At 51.9% G+C, this 23,067-nt stretch overlaps 2 protein-coding genes across 3 annotated transcripts in view; both read left to right on the top strand.

The window, feature by feature from the left end:
• The window catches only part of LOC138372044 (uncharacterized), a 114,301-nt gene extending 108,884 nt beyond the window's left edge, over positions 1–5,417 (top strand). For both annotated transcript variants that reach the window (XM_069337160.1, XM_069337161.1), the window contains 2 exons: positions 1,651–2,115; positions 5,280–5,417. In XM_069337160.1, the coding sequence (XP_069193261.1) occupies positions 1,651–2,115; positions 5,280–5,402 (588 nt within the window). In that variant the 3' untranslated portion in view covers positions 5,403–5,417. The remainder of the gene's footprint in view (positions 1–1,650; positions 2,116–5,279) is intronic.
• A 6,348-nt stretch (positions 5,418–11,765) lies between these two features.
• LOC138371831 (uncharacterized) lies at positions 11,766–17,443 on the top strand. Its single transcript, XM_069336857.1, has 2 exons — positions 11,766–11,959; positions 17,191–17,443. The coding sequence occupies exons 1-2, from the start codon at positions 11,766–11,768 to the stop codon at positions 17,441–17,443; spliced, it is 447 nt and encodes a 148-aa protein (XP_069192958.1).
• The last annotated feature ends 5,624 nt before the right edge of the window (positions 17,444–23,067 follow it).

The following is a 23,067-nucleotide window of genomic DNA, read 5'->3' as shown; positions in this document are numbered from 1 at the left end:
AAGCGCTCGCGGAACACCAGGCGAGTGTCTTACCACTACACCACGGAGACTGGTAAATAAATTATATTGAGCTTGAAGTGCCTCACAGAGAGATGGACATTTACAAGACGGAGTTGGGTACTGTCTTGGGTAGTCGCAGTGCGAACGGTTTGTTTGGTTCCGTAACAGATGAAAGGACGGGTTATCTTGAGAGGTTATCTTGAGATGATTTCGGGGCTTAACGTCCCCGCGGCCCGGACCTCGACCAGACCTCTTTTTGTTACACACCCCAAGGAAGCAGCCCGTAGCAGCTGTCTAGCTCCTAGGTACCTATTTGCTGCTAGGTAACAGAGGCATCAGGGTGAAAGAAACTCGCCCCATTTGTCTCCGCCTCCACCGGTGATCGAACCCGGAATCTCAGGACTTCGAATCCGAAGCGCTGTCCACTCAGCTGTCAGGCCGGGTTGTTACGGCGTAAATATGGTGTAAGACTGAATAAATCTGTGACCAATGTGTTATTACCACTGAACACTCCTCACTGCAGCTCCTGCGAGGTGTGGCAACAATGACCATTTAGTGGCTGTTGTTGTTATAGATTCAGCTACTCGGAACAAGTTCCAAGTAGCACGGGCTATGGTGAGCCCGTAACCTACCTGGCACATGCAGGCGATGAGTCACAATAACGTGGCTAAAGTAAGTTGACCAGACCACACACTAGAAGGTGAAGGGACGACGACGTTTCGGTCCGTCCTGGACCATTCTCAACTCGATTGTGAAGTCGTCGTCCCTTCACTTTCTAGTGTGTAGTCTGGTCAACTTACCTGGCACCGGATCGGGGGGCCAGTAGCACGGGCTATGGTGAGCCCGAAGTGGACTTACCTGGCACAGGAGCTGGGCAAGTAGCACAGGCTATGGTGAGCTCGAAGTGGACTTACCTGGCACAGGAGCGGTGCTCTGCATTTAGTGGTAGAGTCGGGTGTCAATAAATACATCAGAGCCATTCACCTGGTTATTGACGTTCGGGCTGCACTTGACAATTTTAGCTGCCAGGGTATTTATTTTTGAATTGTATGCAACGGTTTTTTATTTTCAGTTTTAATTTTCATGATTTTTTTTTACCCATTGTATTTTCCCGGCGTAGAATGTTTGGGATAAGGGGGAAGATAGCTTTTTGCTGCCATGATCTATGGAACTGTGGCTAATGTGGTTAATGGCGCATTATTGAAGGAATGTAAATGATTTTCGTTTTTACGTAATATTGGAAGCATTTTGTTTCCATATCTGTTTTGTTCACCGGGGAAAGGTTGGGAATATTTAATTTGTCTTATAATATACTGATGCTTCGCGCTGTGATGAATGGTGTGTGTGATCTGTCTGCTCTTTATGCATAGGCTTTTGGCAACAGTCTTTGAACTATCTGTTGGTATATAGATGTATTTTTTTGCAATTAATTATATATGATAGCAAACTAGACATGTTTGTGTGTTTGTTTAGTTCCCTTCTTATATATATATATATATATATATATATATATATATATATATATATATATATATATATATATATATATCGTGATATTTACTATTTAATATGATTAATGACATGAATATGATGCAAGTTTATGAGTGTGCAGTCTAACTGAAGTTAACAGCAAATATATTGGTGTTGCAGGACTGGAACCCTCGCAGTCTCTCAACATTCTCGACGTTCGGGGGCGTGCAGGGCTCTCCGCCCCTCAACGGCCACGCCAACGGCACCATCCACGTCAACGGCTCCAATGGCGTGGGCGGCGGTGTATCCGCGCTGGTCGCGCCGCCGCCCGCCAAGATCAACGGCACAGTGATGGTGAACGGGTCCACGCCTCCCAGCCACCACCACCTGGACGGTCCGGACGTCATCCCGCACTACCACAAGCCCGCCCTCGCCCCGGAGATCGTCAGCCATGTGGCCAAGCCGCCGCTAGGCATGCCCGTGGTGCCCCCGAGCGTGGAGGGCGTCACGCGGCCCCGCCACACCCACAGCAAGTCCCTAGTGGGCGACGAACTGCAGCAGCAGCAGCCGCCCGCGCCCAAGCACGCCCACTCGCGCTCACTTCTCGACAACATGGACCTTCTCCCGCCCAACTCTCCGGACGGGGTAAGCTCACCGCGTCTCTCTTAGCTAAGACTCAGTCCATGAGGTCACGACGTACTTTGTGGTCTTTCAAATGGTCCCATTTTTGGGGTTCTTTGCGTGTGTTAGTTCGTGTGTGCTTGATGTGTATGTGCGTGAGAGTCAGTAGGAGTGTGTGCGGGTGAGAGTAAGCACGCGCGTGTGTGTGCTTGTGCGAGTCATTACGTGTGTGACTGCGTACTTTCGTGTAGGCATGTATGCTTATACGTGCGTTTAATTTTTTTCGTCTTGCGCATAATATTGTCCTTGCGAGCGCGCGCACACACACACACACACACACACACATATATATATATATATATATATATACATATATATATATATATATATATATATATATATATATATATATATATATATATATATATATATAATATGTTAAAAAGCTGCAGATCCTGGAGTGTTGCTTGAGAGAGACATCAACATATAACTTCCGGTTGACGGGTCCATCCGCCTTAAACGTTAACCATCAATACTCGTCACCCGCATGTCACCAGTCTGTCCTACTCCCGTCACCACTGCCACAACCACCACAACCACCACAACCACTGCGGCCACTCCTAAGACATCCACTCTATGCACAACTAGCATAACAACTGTCTCCTCCCCTAAAATTATCACCACCAACACAACCACCACCAACACAGCCACCACCAACACAACTACCACCAACACAACTACCACCAACACAGCCACCACCAACACAACCACCACCAACACAACCACCACCAGCACAACCACCACCAGCACAACCACCACCAACACAGCCGCCACCAACACAACCACCACCAACACAACCACCAGCAACACAACCACCACCAACACAACCACCACCAACACAGCCGCCACCAACACAACCACCACCAACACAACCACCAGCAACACAACCACCACCAACACAACCACCACCAACACAGCCGCCACCAACACAACCACCACCAACACAACCACCACCAGCACAACCACCACCAGCACAACCACCACCAACACAACCACCACCAACACAACCACCAGCAACACAACCACCACCAGCACAACCACCACCAGCACAACCACCACCAGCACAACCACCACCAACACAACCACCACCAACACAGCCACCACCAGCACAACCACCACCAACACAGCCGCCACCAACACAGCCACCACCAACACAACCACCACCAGCACAACCACCACCAGCACAACCACCACCAACACAACCACCACCAGCACAACCACCACCAACACAGCCACCACCAACACAACCACCACCAACACAACCACCACCAACACAGCCACCACCAACACAACCACCACCAACACAGCCACCACCAACACAACCACCACCAACACAACCACCACCACCACAACCACCACCAACACAACCACCACCACCACAACCACCACCAACACAACCACCACCAGCACAACCACCACCAACACAACAACCACCACCACAACCACCACCAACACAACCACCACCAACACAACCACCACCACCACAACCACCACCAACACAACCACCACCAACACAACCACCACCACCACAACCACCACCAACACAACCACCACCACCACAACCACCACCAACACAACCACCACCACCACAACCACCACCACCATCACAGCCACCACCAACACAACCACCACCACCACAACCACCACCAACACAACCACCACCAACACAACCACCACCACCACAACCACCACCAACACAACCACCACCACCACAACCACCACCACCATCACAACCACCACCAACACAACCACCACCACCACAACCACCACCAACACAACCACCACCAGCACAACCACCACCAACACAACCACCACCAACACAACCACCACCATCACAGCCACCACCAACACAACCACCACCACCACAACCACCACCAACACAACCACCACCAGCACAACCACCACCAACACAACCACCACCAACACAACCACCACCAGCACAACCACCACCAACACAACCACCACCAACACAACCACCACCATCACAGCCACCACCAACACAACCACCACCAACACAACCACCACCACCACAACCACCACCAACACAACCACCACCAACACAACCACCACCAACACAACCACCACCAACACAACCACCACCACCACAACCACCACCAACACAACCACCACCAACACAACCACCACCAACACAACCACCACCACTACTGTAGGAGAAACAGTAGAGTCAAGATGGCTGGGAACTTACAAGGTAGTGTTAAAGAAAGACATAATAATTACGAAGATGTTTTGTGTGTAAGGACGAAGCATCTAAGTGAAAAAACAATGAACTTTGTCAAATGAGTTGATAGTTGTGTTGCTGAGGTTGGCAAACAACTTTCAGATGTTAGCTATCAGCAGATGTATAGGCCAAAGTTGTATTTTTACATGCTACTGTATTCAAGATTGTGTATTTCAAACCCGTGGCCAATAATCTGGTCGTTTAATTACCAGTACAAATATTCACAATGTGTTGCGTAGCTCCAAGCTCAGGTTGTCACAATTTGTTAGTGCTAAATAAATCACTAACAACCATGGGCCAGATTCACGAAGCAGTTGCGTAAGTACTTACGAACGTAATTTCCTTCCTCAACCTTTGACGGCTCTGATTACATTTATCAAACAGTTTACAAGCATGAAAACTTGCCAATCAACTGTTGTTATTGTTATAAACAGCCTCCTGGTGTTCGGAGCTCATTAATTGTTTAATAATTGTAAACAAAGCCGCCAAAGATTGAGAAAAGATGTACAGGCGCCAGATTCACGAAGCAGTTACGCAAGCACTTACGCACGTGTACATCTTTCCTCAAACTTTGACGGCTTTGTTTACATTTACTAAACAGTTTACAGGCATGAAAACTTCCCAAACAACTGTTGTTATTGTTATAAACAGCCTCCTGGTGCTTCGGAGCTCATTAACTGTTTAATAATTGTAAACAAAGCCGCCAAAGATTGAGAAAAGATGTACAGGATCGTAAGTGCTTGCGTAAATCTGGCCCCAGGATCTAAAGTGCTTGCGTAACTGCTTCGTGAATCTGGCCCTATGTCTGGGGGAGGTTAACTGTTGCTAGTGCAGTGTTTAAAGCTGGTTAACACCTCCTGACCACGTTTACGTTGCACTTCCCCTGCAGGAGGGTGCTGCCGTGGTCAATCTGTTCCTGGGCCCGGCGGACCGTCGCTTCGGCTTCTCTGTGGTGGGGGGCGTGGACGAAGGCTTTCCCCCGAGGATTGACGAGATGGCTAAAGGTCAGTAGACATCTTCCTCACACACACACTTCTATGTCTTTATTTTATCATCTCTTTTACATCTCAGATTTTGCTCTTTCCGCATTTCTGTTTTCTAAATAAACAAAACTCCAATGCAGTGAAAATTTACTACATTACGCGTTGTTATTTTTCCAGCACGTATTCCCTCAAGGTAAGACATGTATAATGCTTTGTATGTATAATGAATAACTTTCGCAAATATCCTGACTAAAGCCTCTTGGGAACCGTGGCAGGAGGCAAGGGGGTGAAAGAAGCACCTAACTTCTTCCACAGATCACTATAACTGTTATACTCAAATTGTATGACGGTTGAAACACAACCAATCACAGGCGAGTAGGCCTCTGACGTCATGCCAGACAGAGGAGCACCAGCCGTGCTTGCAGCAGGGCTCAGTATTCTCACAGACTCAGAGTAGGTTGGACCTCGGCTGGCCAGTTATACACCTTGTTGTCTTAATCAATAAAACTACAGAACACATTTCCCTGTTTCCGAATCAATTTTGATTTTTTTTTTGTCAATCGAAATTTGTTCTAACTGGTATCCATTATGTAGTGTTGTAGTTTTGGTTGATATTTATAAATCAATATTTATATCCCCCGCCCCCCCCCCTAGTTAAACTCTTTCAACCATTTGTGGATTAGAATCTTGTCCTCTTTGGTTCTAGGTCTTCTTAGGGAACGTGATTCAGTTCTATTTCTCTCTAATCTCTTCAAAAGAGACGTCCAAAACCTGTGATTAGACTGACAGTTCTTTTCTGAAAAACTCTTCAAGAAATTGTTCATACGTTCTCTAGTATTGTTCAGCATTGTCTTGCATGCAACCCGTCCTCAACTCAAGTCCATTACATCCACCGGTCAACCCCACAGACACATTCATAAATTTTTAGATGCTGTTCATTCAAAACGGGAATTTTCTCATATATAAGTTAATATTATAATATATTAGCATATTGTGCATACATAGACATAGGTTAGGTTAGGTTAGGTTAGGTTAGGTTAGGTTAGGTGTTTAGGTTTTGTTGGCGATTATTTGTATTTGTAGTACGTGGGTGAAGCATTTACAGCGTTGTGATTCGAACAAAATTCGTCAATGACGCACTTGTTCCGGAAGTGTTCGGACGAAATCAGTTGTGAGTCGAGGACGGGTTGACCAGTCACTACCTCACAACCAGTCACTTACTATGGGGGAAAACACCAACTTTGCTGCTCTGGTCTGCGAACTTCACAACTCTGCAGACTTGGTAATTGACGCTTTGTTCACTTTTTGCGTAGCCCAAACTTACTGCAATCCGGCTGTATTGACGTGTTGGAGATAGTTAATTAAGAGTACCATGCTGCTTGGCCCGTCGTGATCACTAATGGTGCTAAGTTGTCCTCTTATGTATACCTGTTCCATGGTTCTGTGTAGCCAGCCGTTATATATACCAATAACACGAACATCGTGTTAGAAACAAGAAAGACTCCTCCTAGAAAGGAGACGAGAGAGATACCAAATAATATACACGTGGAAGATACTGGAGGGCCAAGTACCAAATCTACACAGTAAAATAACAACGTACTGGAGTGAACGATATGGAAGAAAATGCAAAATAGATCCAGTGAAGAGCAAAGGTGCCATAGGCACAATCAGAGAACACTGTATAAACATCAGAGGTCCGCGGTTGTTCAACGTCCTCCCAGCGAATATAAGAAATATTGCTGGAACAACCGTGGACATCTTCAAGACATGTTTTCTAAAAAAAACGTGCCGGACCAACCGGGCTGTGGTGGGTATGTGGGCCTGCGGGCCTCAATAAGCAACAGCCTGGTGGACCAAACTCTCACAAGTCAAGCCTGGCCTTGGGCCGGGCTTGAGGAATAGAAGAACTCCCAGAACACCATCAAGCAGGTATCGTCCCTAACCTTGTGGCTTTTATCGTGGTAGCCATCACAAATACCTTCTGCCTCCAGTATTGAAAGGTTTAGGTATTAGTGCTTGATGGGAACTGCTTGATGGGGTTCTGGGAGTTCTACTCCCCAAGCCCGGCCCGAGGCCAGGTTTGACTTGTGAGAGTTTGGTCCACCAGGCTATTGCTTGGAGCGGCCAAGCAACAGAGGCAGTAGGTAGGCATATGTTTATTCTTAATTTGTTATTAACTTTAGAACTGGCATTGTGTGCCTTAACAACCTGGGCGATTTTATCGAATGCGCTCCCATCGGTCTGTGGCAATTAAGCTTATCAGGTCGGGGTAAGAGCAGGTCGCGTTTGCACTTAGAGGTGTGACTGCCTAAGGTGAGGTCTTGTTGAGCAGCTCGATGTTCCTTGCATCTAATTGCACCAGAACTTGTGTCGAAGTTGAGCAGCCGGCCACCAGATCGTTCCTGACCCCTCAATCCTCACACCCTTCTGCTGTCTCTGCTGCTGCTGCTGCCGCTTACCTGACTGCTCGGGATACCCTGTGTCACGAAGACAGTGAGCGTGTGTGATCAATGTGTTCCTCACAGGCCTCTCACTTTAATCCTTTGCAGTGGATAATTTCCTGCTGGTGTCGTGTTTAATGTGCGCCTCACGTGTTTATTGCCAGGCTGGCTGTGTGGCTCTGTGCCACCTCCACGGGCTGCATGACTCTGTGCCACTTCCACTGGCTGCATGACTCTGTGCCACCTCCACGGGCTGCACGGTTCTGTGCCACCTCCACTGGCTGCATGACTGTGCCACCTCCACGGGCTGCACGGCTCTGTGCCACCTCCACTGGCTGCATGACTCTGTACCACCTCCACTGGCTGCATGTATGTGTGGTCTGTGTATGCGCCAGAACCTGTATTTCCGCTGCTGTATCAGCCTGTGGGTGAATCACAACGGTAGGCCACTCTATCGCTGGTATATAGACTACTCCAAGAGCTGAGAGCTCAATTGTCCCTGTGGTGAAGTGGCTCGCTACTTCCTCTTCCTCGAGGAAGTCTCGCTCACTCCCCTCTTCTTGTCCAACCCACTCTTGACTGGTCGGTACAACCACCATTCCGCTTCGTGCAGGTCGCCCTTCGATGCACGACGGTCTTATTGGTTGGGAACTACGCCGATTGATTGATAAAGATGAAGTCGCCCAAAACGTGGCACAGGCATGAATAGCCCGTAAGTGGTGGGCCTCTTGAGCCATTACCAGTATCAAGAGCTGATACTGGAGATCTGTGGAGGTGCGACTGCACCCTGCGTGACGGGAGATGTCTCCCGTCATGACTTTTGATTGATTGATTGATAAAGATTAAGCCACCCAAGAGGTGGCACGGGCATGAATAGCCCGTAAGAACTACGCCTTCCCTCTGTACTCTTTATATCCCAGCTCCTCTCCTCTCCTCATATCCCTTCAATGTGTTCTGCAATCCAAGTGGCTTAGCGCTTACTCCTGATAAATTCGTCTTCTTCCCTCGTTAGCGAGTCCACGAGGACCCGAGGCAGTCCGCGACGGGTCAGTGTTACCGGGCGGGTGAGACACGGACGGCTGCCTGGCCCGTTCACAACGCTGTTCTCATGATTCATAGGTGGCAGGGGGGGGGGGGGGCATGAGAGCGTCTCGGGCCAAACATTCCACCCAAGTTTACCTTTACTTGTAAACCTTGTGTGTTATTCATCTCTTGTTGGTTGAGTGGCTTGCCGGAGTGGAGTTCCGGCTCTTTGGTCCCGCCTCTCAACTGGTGTACAGGTTCCTGAGCCTACTGGGCTCTGTCATATCTGCGTTTGAAACTGTGTATGGAGTCAGCCTCCACCACATTACTGCCTAGTGCGTTCCACCTGTTAACTACTCTGACACTGAAAAAGTTCTTTCTAGCATCCGTGTGGCTCATTTGGGTACTCAGTCTCCACCTGTGTCCCCTTGTTCGTGTACCACCCGTGTTAAAAAGTTTATCTTTATCTACCCCTGTCAATTCCTCTGAGAATTTTGTAGGTAGTGATTATGTCTCCCCGAGCTCTCCTATCTCCCAGCGACGTGAGGTGCATTTCACGCAGCCTTTCCTTGTAACTCATGCCTTTTTGTTCTGGGACTTGCATCGTGGCTAGTCCCTAGTCCTGTGTGTGTGTGCATGCGTACCTATCAGTATTTACCTAACCGTGACTACAGGCAAATGTGGTCTAGTGTGCGTTTTGTTCATTTAAGTTAATGTGCCGAGAAAGCCTACACGGAGGAAAACCATGAGTTAATCGTAATTCAGACTTTTCAAACATTTTAGTCATTAATATATACATTAAGGTAAGGCTCCATATAGTGTAAAACACACAACACCTGTTTACAAAGTCAAGTTTTCCAAGAACTGGTGTGGCCGTCTTGCCTCATCTGGGCGATGTGTACACACACACACACACACACACACACACACACACACACACACACACACACACACACACACACACACACACACACACACACACACACACACACAGATGCTATGTTACACAGTAAGGCTATTTAACACAAGGGGCACACGCACTAGGGGACATAGGTGGAAACTGAGTGCCCAAATGAGCCACAGAGATAATAGAAAGAACTTTTTTAGTGTCAGAGTGGTTGACAAATGGAATGCATTGGGAAGTGATGTGGTGGAGGCTGACTCCATACACAGTTTCAAGTGTAGATATGATAGAGCCCAGTAGGCTCAGGAACCTGTACACCAGTTGATTGACAGTTGAGAGGCGGGACCAAAGAGCCAGAGCTCAACCCCCCCACAAGCACAATTAGGTGAGTACAATTAGGTGAGGCGAGTACATATTTCCTCAACCTTTGACGGCTTTGGTTACATTTATTAAACAGTTTACAAGCATGAAAACTACCCATTCAACTGTTGTTATTGTTATAAACAGCCTCCTGGTGCTTCGGAGCTCATTATCTGTTTAATAATTGTAAACAAAGCCGCCAAAGATTGAGAAAAGATGTACAGGTTCGTAAGTGCTTGCGTAACTGCTTTCGTGAATCTGGGCCCAAGTTTGCACCCTTGGGGGGTGATGGAGTGGACGGTGTAAACGTCACTTGGCGACCATTCACGCTTCTCCACACTGTGTTCACACGATCGATGAAACAGCCGCGATAATTTCTCCGCGAGTGTGTGAGAAGATGAAGGCCCCCTCCCCCGACCCGCCATAACTTGCGGCCTTATCGCTTGCAGAATGAGTTAAGTATTGGGCTTCCAACCCCCCCCCCCCCTCCCCGTCCCTGGGGTTTAAGCCCAAGCACTTGGGCGGGACGGTAGAGCGACGGTCACGCTTCATGCAGGTCGGCGTTCAATCCCCGACCGTCGACAAGTGGTTTTGGGGCACCATTGCTTTCCCAAATAGTTATCCTCATATCCCTTCCTAGTGCTGCATGGTAGTAATTGAAGGCTTGGAGCTCTCTCCTGATATTACGGGGTATTCATGCCCGTGCCACCTCTTGAGTGGCTATCAATCAATCTCCTGATAATTATCTGGTCTTACCTCTGGGGCCTAGTCCAACACATCTGACAGCTCTGCCCTGGCTTGGCCAACACACCTGACAGTTCTGCCCTGGCTTGTCCAACACACCTGACAGCTCTGCCCTGGCTTGTCCAACACACCTGACAGCTCTGCCCTGGCTTGTCCAACACACCTGACAGCTCTGCCCTGGCTTGTCCAACACACCTGACAGCTCTGCCCTGGCTTGTCCAACACACCTGACAGCTCTGCCCTGGCTTGTCCAACACACCTGACAGCTCTGCCCTGGCTTGTCCAACACACCTGACAGCTCTGCCCTGGCTTGTCCAACACACCTGACAGCTCTGCCCTGGCTTGTCCAACACACCTGACAGCTCTGCCCTGGCTTGTCCAACACACCTGACAGCTCTGCCCTGGCTTGTCCAACACATCTGACAGCTCTGCCCTGGCTTGTCCAACACACCTGACAGCTCTGCCCTGGCTTGTCCAACACACCTGATAGCTCTGCCCTGGCTTGTCCAACACACCTGACAGCTCTGCCCTGGCTTGTCCAACACACCTGACAGCTCTGCCCTGGCTTGGCCAACACACCTGACAGCTTTATGACGAAGCACATTTTCCAATAAATAACAACCAATTAGACATAATTACTGATAAGTTGAGCTAATTAAGGTCTTTAACCCCCCAAAATATATACAAATAAACGACAAGTCTTGTAGAGTTTGCCGATAATGGTTGCCTGATGACCAGGTCGACTGAATGGTCGTTATTCCTTCGGTATTTCAGTAGCATTTCGTTCTTCACGGTTCGACGCCTCTTAGAAGTTTTGGAGAATTTTACGAGGCTTTTAAGGCCAAAAAAACTTTTCGACATTGTGACGTTTCTGTCTGCTAACTTTACTGAACTGTGTCGGCCCTCGGCCACAGGGCTGTATGTGTCGGCCCTCGGCCACAGGGCTGTATGTGTCGGCCCTCGGCCACAGGGCTGGATGTGTCGGCCCTCGGCCACAGGGCTGGACGTGTCGGCCCTCGGCCACAGGGCTGGACGTGTCGGTCCTCGGCCACAGGGCTGGATGTGTCGGCCCTCGGCCACAGGGCTGGATGTGTCGGCCCTCGGCCACAGGGCTGTATGTGTCGGTCCTCGGCCACAGGGCTGTATGTGTCGGCCCTCGGCCACAGGTCTGTATGTGTCGGCCTCGGCCACAGGTCTGTATATGTCGGCCTCGGCCACAGGTCTGTATATGTCGGCCTCGGCCACAGGTCTGTATGTCGGCCGACCTGCAAGAAGCGAGGCCGTCGCTCTACCGTCCCGTCCAAGTGGTTGGGCTTAGGCCCCCAGGGGGGGGGGGGTGAAAGCCCAAATGCTTTAGTCTGAATTCCGTGAACAAAAAAAAACATATTTATTTCCAGGGAAGTGTGGATGACACTGTATATAACGCGAGCGTGGGTCACCAATTCCTCTGAGCTTCGGTAGTAGTAGTCAGGGAGAGTTGAAAATTTCAGTTTGACAGCAGGATGCTTCTGGAAACTTTCCTTATTAAGGCCACTCAATAGCTCGATCGATAGAGTTTCAGCCTCACACGTGTGGGAGGTCCAGGGTTCGAGTCCCGTAGAGCTCAAGTGAATGGAATGTTTATTCTAAGTGCTGTCTGCCTCTTCTGGGGGGTGTCCTAGTGTCCTGTGTGGTGAATTCTTCATCTGAGATAGTCGCCTTATCACAAGGTAAACCTGGCCTCAGACCGATCATGGGTTACCTTGAGGTTACCTTGAGGTGCTTCCGGGGCTTAGCGTCCCCGCGGCCCGGTCGTCGACCAGGCCTCCTGGTTGCCGGACTGATCAACCAGGCTGTTGGACGCGGCTGCTCGCAGCCTGACGTATGAGTCACAGCCTGGTTGATCAGGTAGTAGAAGAACTCTCGGAACCCACTACAGGTAAACTCCAGGTAAACCTGCCCAAGCATCCTAGCTTCCTGTTAAGATATATTGATCATTAATGACTCTAGAAGAGTCACTATACAAGGAAGAGCAGCATGCTGTCATGACTATGGTTCAGTAATGCCAATCACGGCTCTAAACCCACACAATGATATCTAACTCCTTATACGATTTCAAACCATTTAGATTACCCCAGTAACTCCCTACCTGGTACTGTTTTGCGTTGGTTACGGGAATCAATGTCCCCGCGGCTCGGTCTCTGGCTAGGCCTCCTGGTTGGTGGACGCGGCTGCTTGCAGTCTGATATATGAATCACTACGCAGTTGACAACGTATTGTTATTGTTGTTATAGATTCAGCTACTGGGAACAAAAAGTTCCAAGTAGCACGGGCTATGGTGAGCCCGTAGTGGACTTACCTGGCACAGGAGCGGGGCTGGACAAGGTATCCTTTCGAGGTCTTTATCTAGTCCTCTTTTGAACGTCGTAAGAGATCGGTTAGTTACGCTCACGTTCGCTAGACTGCCGAACTCTCCATCGCCACCACCAGTAGTGGCTATCACTGCCACCACCAGTAGTGGCTATCACTGCCACCACCAGTAGTGGCTATCGCTGCCACCACCAGTAGTGGCTATCACTGCCACCACCAGCAGTGGCTATCACTCCCACCACCACTAGTGGCTATCACTGCCACCACCAGTAGTGGCTATCACTCCCACCACCAGTAGTGGCTATCACTGCCACCACCAGTAGTGGCTATCACTGCCACCACCACTAGTGGCTATCACTGCCACCACCAGTAGTGGCTATCACTGCCACCACCAGTAGTGGCTATCACTGCCACCACCAGTAGTGGCTATCACTCCCACCACCAGTAGTGGCTATCACTGCCACCACCAGTAGTGGCTATCACTCCCACCACCAGTAGTGGCTATCACTGCCACCACCAGTAGTGGCTATCGCTGCCACCACCAGTAGTGGCTATCGCTGCCACCACCAGTATTGGCTATCACTGCCATCACCAGTAGTGGCTATCACTCCCACCACCAGTAGTGGCTATCACTCCCACCACCAGTAGTGGCTATCACTGCCACCACCAGTAGTGGCTATCACTCCCACCACCAGTAGTGGCTATCACTGCCACCACCAGTAGTGGCTATCACTCCCACCACCAGTAGTGGCTATCACTCCCACCACCAGTAGTGGCTATCACTCCCACCACCAGTAGTGGCTATCACTCCCACCACCAGTAGTGGCTATCACTCCCACCACCAGTAGTGGCTATCGCTGCCACCACCAGTAGTGGCTATCACTGCCACCACCAGTAGTGGCTATCACTGCCACCACCAGTAGTGGCTATCACTCCCACCACCAGTAGTGGCTATCACTCCCACCACCAATAGTGGCTATCACTCCCACCACCAGTAGTGGCTATCACTCCCACCACCACTAGTGGCTATCACTCCCACCACCAGTAGTGGCTATCACTCCCACCACCAGTAGTGGCTATCGCTGCCACCACCAGTAGTGGCTATCACTGCCACCACCAGTAGTGGCTATCACTGCCACCACCAGTAGTGGCTATCACTGCCACCACCAGTAGTGGCTATCACTCCCACCACCAGTAGTGGCTATCACTCCCACCACCAGTAGTGGCTATCACTCCCACCACCACTAGTGGCTATCACTCCCACCACCAGTAGTGGCTATCACTGCCACCACCAGTAGTGGCTATCACTCCCACCACCAGTAGTGGCTATCACTGCCACCACCAGTAGTGGCTATCACTCCCACCACCAGTAGTGGCTATCACTCCCACCACCAGTAGTGGCTATCACTCCCACCACCAGTAGTGGCTATCACTCCCACCACCAGTAGTGGCTATCACTCCCACCACCAGTAGTGGCTATCACTCCCACCACCAGTAGTGGCTATCACTCCCACCACCAGTAGTGGCTATCACTCCCACCACCAGTAGTGGCTATCACTCCCCACCACCAGTAGTGGCTATCACTCCCACCACCAGTAGTGGCTATCACTGCCACCACCACTAGTGGCTATCACTCCCACCACCAGTAGTGGCTATCACTCCCACCACCAGTAGTGGCTATCACTCCCACCACCAGTAGTGGCTATCACTCCCACCACCAGTAGTGGCTATCACTCCCACCACCACTAGTGGCTATCACTGCTACCTCAAAAGATGGCAATAGCTTGGTATTTGTTTCCATCCAGATACCTAGCAACGAAACAGCTGAAAGACAATCCATAGGATTTGATCCTATTCATAGAAAAAAACAAACCCATATCGCCATTACTTTGGATCCTCTACCTCCAAGGGGGTGTATGAACCCCCTGATCGAGGCACCTTTCCCCCCCTAATTATTCACGGTCTGGCATCCATTGTCAGCCTGTGTCATACAGTCATTGGTGGGGGGGCGGGGGGGGGGGTCTTTAAATTATGACACTCCGCCCTCTGCCTCAACCCACTGAAATTTCATTTGTAACCCAAAAATTAAATTAAAATTTAATTAATATGCTCACGAATGCTGAGCGTTTTTGCCTCATGTGGAACGGTGATGGGGCGAGGGAGGGGGTGATGGGGCGAGGGGAGGGGGGGATGGGGAGGAGGGTGGTGAAAGGTTGAGGGAGGAGGGGGGGGGGTGAGAGGAGGGGTGACCTGGTATTTTATTTGCAATATATATTCAATGCCATTGAAAATAATAAGCTTAAAATGATATTTGGCTGTCTTTTTGACCTCGGGGGTAATTATTTATGCATATATGTCAGCTGTTTGTGATTGTTAACTCAGTTGTGTGTTGTTATGGCACTCATGGTGTCTTAACCTGCTGGTATTAATTTTAATTTTGCCCCCGAGGGGCGAGTTTATTGGGCAGCGCCACTCATCCTGTGAGTGGACACACCGCCATAGTGACAGTATTGGGCAGCGCCACTCATCCTGTGAGTGGACACACCGCCATAGTGACAGTATTGGGCAGCGTCACTCATCCTGTGAGTGGACACACCGCCATAGTGACAGTATTGGGCAGCGTCACTCATCCTGTGAGTGGACACACCGCCATAGTGACAGTATTGGGCAGCGCCACTCATCCTGTGAGTGGACACACCGCCATAGTGACAGTATTGGGCAGCGTCACTCATCCTGTGAGTGGACACACCGCCATAGTGACAGTATTGGGCAGCGCCACTCATCCTGTGAGTGGACACACCGCCATAGTGACAGTATTGGGCAGCGTCACTCATCCTGTGAGTGGACACACCGCCATAGTGACAGTATTGGGCAGCGTCACTCATCCTGTGAGTGGACACACCGCCATAGTGACAGTATTGGGCAGCGTCACTCATCCTGTGAGTGGACACACCGCCATAGTGACAGTATTGGGCAGCGCCACTCATCCTGTGAGTGGACACACCGCCATAGTGACAGTATTGGGCAGCGTCACTCATCCTGTGAGTGGACACACCGCCATAGTGACAGTATTGGGCAGCGCCACTCATCCTGTGAGTGGACACACCGCCATAGTGACAGTATTGGGCAGCGTCACTCATCCTGTGAGTGGACACACCGCCATAGTGACAGTATTGGGCAGCGTCACTCATCCTGTGAGTGGACGCACCGCCATAGTGACAGTATTGGGCAGCGTCACTCATCCTGTGAGTGGACGCACCGCCGTAGCAGCATGTACAACACTCCCCAATAGGAAGAAAACCCGCTGGGTTGTACATCCTGTCACTTGTACCCAGACACAGCTGGGACTTGCTTAACTGTCTCAAGTGAACAGCTCCTCAAACAAGAAGATTAACATCTGTCAACCCTTAAAATCTTACGTTATCTTGCGTGTGCAAAATGGGGAAATCTTTTAAGAACAGTTTCAGTATTTGACAAATAGTGTTTTCCTAACTCAAACAATGTGGGGTTTATTGTTCTACACATATTTCTAATGTCTCTCAGATGTTCACATTCTCTCAGGTAGTGGTCAAGGCGGTTGTCCGTCACTCTCATCACAGATTCTGCAACTCCTAGGTTAGGCTTGGACAGTACAGGCTAGGCTAGGCTAGGCGCTTATATGTCACACCACAGCCGGTGGAGCAGTTGACTCAAAACCAAAAAGTTGGTCTTGGGGGGTCGAGTGCTATAGGCAGGGTGAAAGGACTGGTGGCCACCTTACACCCGCTGCCTTTAATTAGTACTGAATTGTAATTTAGTCCCCAGTTGGTTAGGCGACTGTTGTGTGGTAGCATCCTGGTTGTGAATGGTCAGGTGGTGGGTAGGGTTACCTGGTTACCTGGTTGATGGGGTTCTGGGAGTTCTTCTACTCCCCAAGCCCGGCCTGACTCTTAGTCAGGGTGACCTTAGTCAGTCTAATATACTTTATGTCCCCTGATACTTGGAGCCATAAATAAGAGTGGCAGGTGTCAACGGCCAGACTGTGGCAGGTGTCAACGGCCAGACTGTGGCAGGTGTGAACGGCCAGACTGTGGCAGGTGTGAACGGCCAGACTGTGGCAGGTGTCAACGGCCAGACTGTGGCAGGTGTGAACGGCCAGACTGTGGCAGGTGTCAACGGCCAGACTGTGGCAGGTGTCAACGGCCAGACTGTGGCAGGTGTCAACGGCCAGACTGTGGCAGGTGTGAACGGCCAGACTGTGCAGGTGTAGCCGTGGCAGGTATAGCTGTGGACACAACTCTTTCTCTCCCTTCCAGTGTTAAAATTCGTAAACCTTTGTTTCTCTTTTTGTTTGTGCTTTACACACAGTGCTTAAGTGGCCTTACCCCTGAGCCGCCACCTGACGCTGCCCACACCCCGGGGGGGGGGGAGGGTGTGTGTGGTGTGGGGGGAGGGTGTGTGGGGGGGGGGTGCATGTCGGGTGGGTGGTACTCACGTATCTGTGACTACGAAGAAGTGGGCTCTAGCTCCTTAATCCCCATCTACAAGCGTTGTTGTGCCGGCTGCGTTGCTATTTGAACTATTCTCACGTTCAAATCCTTGTCGAATCTGGCCCTAAAGTTGTGGATGGAGGTGGCTTCCACAACCTCTTTTTTCAGTGTATTTCGCTTCTTGACTCCCCTCACAGGATACATGTATTTCCTTACATCCCTTCGGATCATTTGCGTGTCCAACCTCCACCTGTGTTCTCTTGCCCTGCTTTCCTCTAAGTTTGAAGAGACTATCCTTGTGTATTCCCCCTTCAGCATCTTGTATGTTGTGATCATATCTCATCTTTCTTCTATCCTTTAGGGCTTGTGATATTTAGATCTACTAGCCTTTCCTCGTAGCTTAGCCCTCTTTGCAAAAATTTTGCTGCAAACCTCTGTTGCGTGTTCCAGTATTGGTCTAACAAATATTGTGTTGATTAGGTTTGTAAAGATGTTTTTATATTTACCGGCGTCCAATATGCCGCTGATGTTACTGTGCTTGTGTGCCTCTGGTGTTATTGGTGGAATTATATCCACTCCCAAATCTTTCACGCTCTCAGATTCCTACAGTGACCTCCCCCTTATGGTATAGATGCCACCTGATCTGTTTGATATCTGCATGATGGGGTTCTGGGAGTTCTTCTACTCCCCAAGCCCGGCCCGAGGCCAGGCTTGACTTGTGAGAGTTTGGTCCTCCAGGCTGTTGCTTGGAGCGGCCCGCAGGCCCACATACCCACCACAGCCCGGTTGGTCCGGCACGTTTTTATGAAAACAGTCTAGTTTTCTCTTGAAGATGTCCACGGTTGTTCCGACAATATTTCTACTTTCTCCCTTTTCCCATTTTCATTACCTTACACTTGTGTAGATTGAATTCCAGCAACCATTTGTTTGCATAGGGACACAAGGTGGCTGATGAGACAGTCGGGGGTGACTTTACGAGGTGTGTGAGGGTGCAGGGGTGCAGAACAGGAGTGGTGGAGGGGCGAGTGGTGCAGGAGATGGAGAGCGTATGTGTAGGAAGAGTCAGGGAGAGTCAGGAGAGTCACGGTATATATAGCACTCTAGATGAACGTGCTGATGCCGCCCTGGCTCTTGGGGGAGAGAGGTGAGGAAGTAGGCGAGTGAGAGTGAAGAAGGAGGAAGTGAGAGAGAGAGATGAAGGAGACCAAAACACATATCAGAGTTGTGTATAATATTTTGCCTCTGGTACAAAAGTCAACGTGAAAATTACCTCGACAGAAGACACTAAAACAACACACAGATGTCAATAAAGTTTTCCTCTGGGCAACAGTGATAAATTACTGACTCTGGCGCTGTGGGGGGGACACAGACCACACTCTGGTGCTGTGGGGGGACACAGACCAGACTCTGGTGCTGTGGAGGGGACACAGACCAGACTGTGGTGCTGTGGAGGGGACACAGACCAGACTGTGGTGCTGTGGGGGGGACACAGACCAAACTCTGGTGCTGTGGGGGGACACAGACCAGACTCTGGTGCTGTGGGGGAACACAGACCAGACTGTGGTGCTGTGGGGGAACACAGACCAGACTCTGGTGCTGTGGGGGGACACAGACCAGACTGTGGTGCTGTGGGGGGGACACAGACCAGACTCTGGTGCTGTGGAGGGGACACAGACCAGACTGTGGTGCTGTGGAGGGGACACAGACCAGACTGTGGTGCTGTGGGGGGACACAGACCAGACTGTGGTGCTGTGGAGGGGACACAGACCAGACTCTGGTGCTGTGGGGGGACACAGACCAGACTCTGGTGCTGTGGAGGGGACACAGACCAGACTGTGGTGCTGTGGGGGGTACACAGACCAGACTCTGGTGCTGTGGGGGGACACAGACCAGACTCTGGTGCTGTGGGGGACACAGACCACACTCTGGTGCTGTGGGGGGACACAGACCAGACTCTGGTGCTGTGGGGGGGACACAGACCAGACTCTGGTGCTGTGGGGGGACACAGACCAGACTGTGGTGCTGTGGGGGGGACACAGACCAGACTCTGGTGCTGTAGGGGGACACAGACAAGACTCTGGTGCTGTGGGGGGACACAGACCAGACTCTGGTGCTGTGGGGGGACACAGACCAGACTCTGGTGCTGTGGGGGGACACAGACCAGACTCTGGTGCTGTGGGGGGGACACAGACCAGACTGTGGTGCTGTGGGGGGGACACAGACCAGACTCTGGTGCTGTGGGGGGACACAGACCAGACTCTGGTGCTGTGGGGGAACACAGACCAGATTCTGGTGCTGTGGAGGGGACAGACCAGACTGTGGTGCTGTGGGGGGGACACAGACCAGACTCTGGTGCTGTGGAGGGGACACAGACCAGACTGTGGTGCTGTGGGGGGTACACAGACCAGACTCTGGTGCTGTGGGGGGACACAGACCGGACTCTGGTGCTGTGGGGGGGACACAGACCAGACTCTGGTGCTGTGGGGGGACACAGACCAGACTCTGGTGCTGTGGGGGGACACAGACCAGACTCTGGTGCTGTGGGGGGACACAGACCAGACTCTGGTGCTGTGGGGGACACAGACCAGACTCTGGTGCTGTGGGGGGACACAGACCAGACTCTGGTGCTGTGGGGGGACACAGACCAGACTCTGGTGCTGTGGGGGGACACAGACCAGACTCTGGTGCTGTGGGGGGACACAGACCAGACTCTGGTGCTGTGGGGGAACACAGACCAGACTCTGGTGCTGTGGGGGGACACAGACCAGACTCTGGTGCTGTGGGGGGGACACAGACCAGACTCTGGTGCTGTGGGGGGACACAGACCAGACTGTGGTGCTGTGGGGGGGACACAGACCAGACTGTGGTGCTGTGGGGGGGACACAGACCAGACTCTGGTGCTGTGGGGGAACACAGACCAGACTCTGGTGCTGTGGAGGGGACAGACCAGACTGTGGTGCTGTGGGGGGGGGCACAGACCAGACTCTGGTGCTGTGGAGGGGACACAGACCAGACTGTGGTGCTGTGGGGGGTACACAGACCAGACTCTGGTGCTGTGGGGGACACATACCGGACTCTGGTGCTGTGGGGGGACACAGACCAGACTCTGGTGCTGTGGGGGACACAGACCAGACTCTGGTGCTGTGGGGGGACACAGACCAGACTCTGGTGCTGTGGGGGGACACAGACCAGACTCTGGTGCTGTGGGGGGACACAGACCAGACTCTGGTGCTGTGGGGGAACACAGACCAGACTCTGGTGCTGTGGGGGGACACAGACCAGACTCTGGTGCTGTGGGGGACACAGACCAGACTCTGGTGCTGTGGGGGGACACAGACCAGACTGTGGTGCTGTGGAGGGGACACAGACCAGACTGTGGTGCTGTGGGGGGGACACAGACCAGACTCTGGTGCTGTGGGGGAACACAGACCAGACTCTGGTGCTGTGGAGGGGACAGACCAGACTGTGGTGCTGTGGGGGGGGGACACAGACCAGACTCTGGTGCTGTGGAGGGGACACAGACCAGACTGTGGTGCTGTGGGGGGTACACAGACCAGACTCTGGTGCTGTGGGGGGACACATACCGGACTCTGGTGCTGTGGGGGGACACAGACCAGACTCTGGTGCTGTGGGGGACACAGACCAGACTCTGGTGCTGTGGGGGGACACAGACCAGACTCTGGTGCTGTGGGGGAACACAGACCAGACTCTGGTGCTGTGGGGGACACAGACCAGACTGTGGTGCTGTGGAGGGGACACAGACCAGACTCTGGTGCTGTGGGGGGGACACAGACCAGACTCTGGTGCTGTGGGGGGGACACAGACCAGACTGTGGTGCTGTGGAGGGGACACAGACCAGACTGTGGTGCTGTGGAGGGGACACAGACCAGACTCTGGTGCTGTGGGGGGGACACAGACCAGACTCTGGTGCTGTGGGGGGACACAGACCAGACTCTGGTGCTGTGGGGGGGGGGGCACATAATGACAAACCATCCCTCTTAATATTGACCAACGAGGCCATAAACCGTGTATTTGGCCACTACGTCTCATAAAGGTTAATGATGTTCACTGTACGTGTGTCTTCAATCCGACACGTGTGGCCACTTTCAGCATAACACCAGTTGAAGCGTGTGATGACACTCTGGTCTGTCTTAACACCACTCAGTTGAGACCCGTATTCCCCTCATATCCAGGATATATGACTGACAAAGAATATTTAAATCGAGCTTCCCCCCCCCCCCCACCCCTCCGCAATGTAGCATATGCCGCTGATGATATCCTTTTGATGTGGGGTTCTGGGGACAGGTTCGGTGTGATATCAACCCCCAGATCTTTCTCGCTATTTGACTCTTGCAGGATTTCACCTCCCAGATGGTACCTTGTGTTCAGTCTCCTGCTCCCTTCGCCTAACTACATTACTGTACACTTTCCAGAGTTAAACTTTAGTAGCCATTTCCGCGATCATTACTCCAGTTTGTCCAGGTCGTCCTGTAGTTCTTGTCTTCGTAAAATAAATTGGCGCCTGGCGCTAATCTGACGTCACGAGATGCGACAATATTCTACACGTCGTGACCCAAGATGAGCAGCGGCAGGCTCCTCGGGTCGTCCCCGTGTCCCCAGGGAGACTGGTGCTCGTCCCCGTGTCCCCCGGGAGATTGGTGGTCGTCCCCGTGTCCCCAGGGAGACTGGTGGTCGTCCCCGTGTCCCCCGGGAGATTGGTGGTCGTCCCCGTGTCCCCCGGGTGACTGGTGGTCGTGCCCGTGTCCCCCGGGTGACTGGTGGTCGTGCCCGTGTCCCCCGGGTGACTGGTGGTCGTGCCCGTGTCCCCCGGGTGACTGGTGGTCGTGCCCGTGTCCCCCGGGTGACTGGTGGTCGTGCCCGTGTCTCCCGGGTGACTGGTGGTCGTCCCCGTGTCCCCCGGATGACTGGTGGTCGTCCCCGTGTCCCCCGGGTGACTGGTGGTCGTCCCCGGGTGACTGGTGGTCGTGCCCGTGTCCCCCGGGTGACTGGTGGTCGTCCCCGTGTCCCCCGGGTGACTGGGGGTCGTCCCCGTGTCCCCCGGGTGACTGGTGGTCGTCCCCGTGTCCCCCGGGTGACTGGGGGTCGTCCCCGTGTCCCCCGGGTGACTGGTGGTCGTGCCCGTGTCCCCCGGGTGACTGGTGGTCGTGCCCGTGTCCCCCGGGTGACTGGTGGTCGTGCCCGTGTCCCCCGGGTGACTGGTGGTCGTGCCCGTGTCCCCCGGGTGACTGGTGGTCGTGCCCGTGTCCCCCGGGTGACTGGTGGTCGTGCCCGTGTCCCCCGGGTGACTGGTGGTCGACACTCATCACTCGGGTTGAGAGCTTCACCAACTTCAGAATCTTGGACTGATTAGAGCCTCGTGTGGCGCTGCGAATAATGTATCGGA

Source organism: Procambarus clarkii, chromosome 37 (assembly GCF_040958095.1).
Source record: "Procambarus clarkii isolate CNS0578487 chromosome 37, FALCON_Pclarkii_2.0, whole genome shotgun sequence".
Taxonomy (NCBI): Eukaryota; Metazoa; Arthropoda; class Malacostraca; order Decapoda; family Cambaridae; genus Procambarus; species Procambarus clarkii.
Note: the sequence above shows the minus strand (reverse complement) of the source record. Positions and strands in the feature narration are given on the sequence as shown.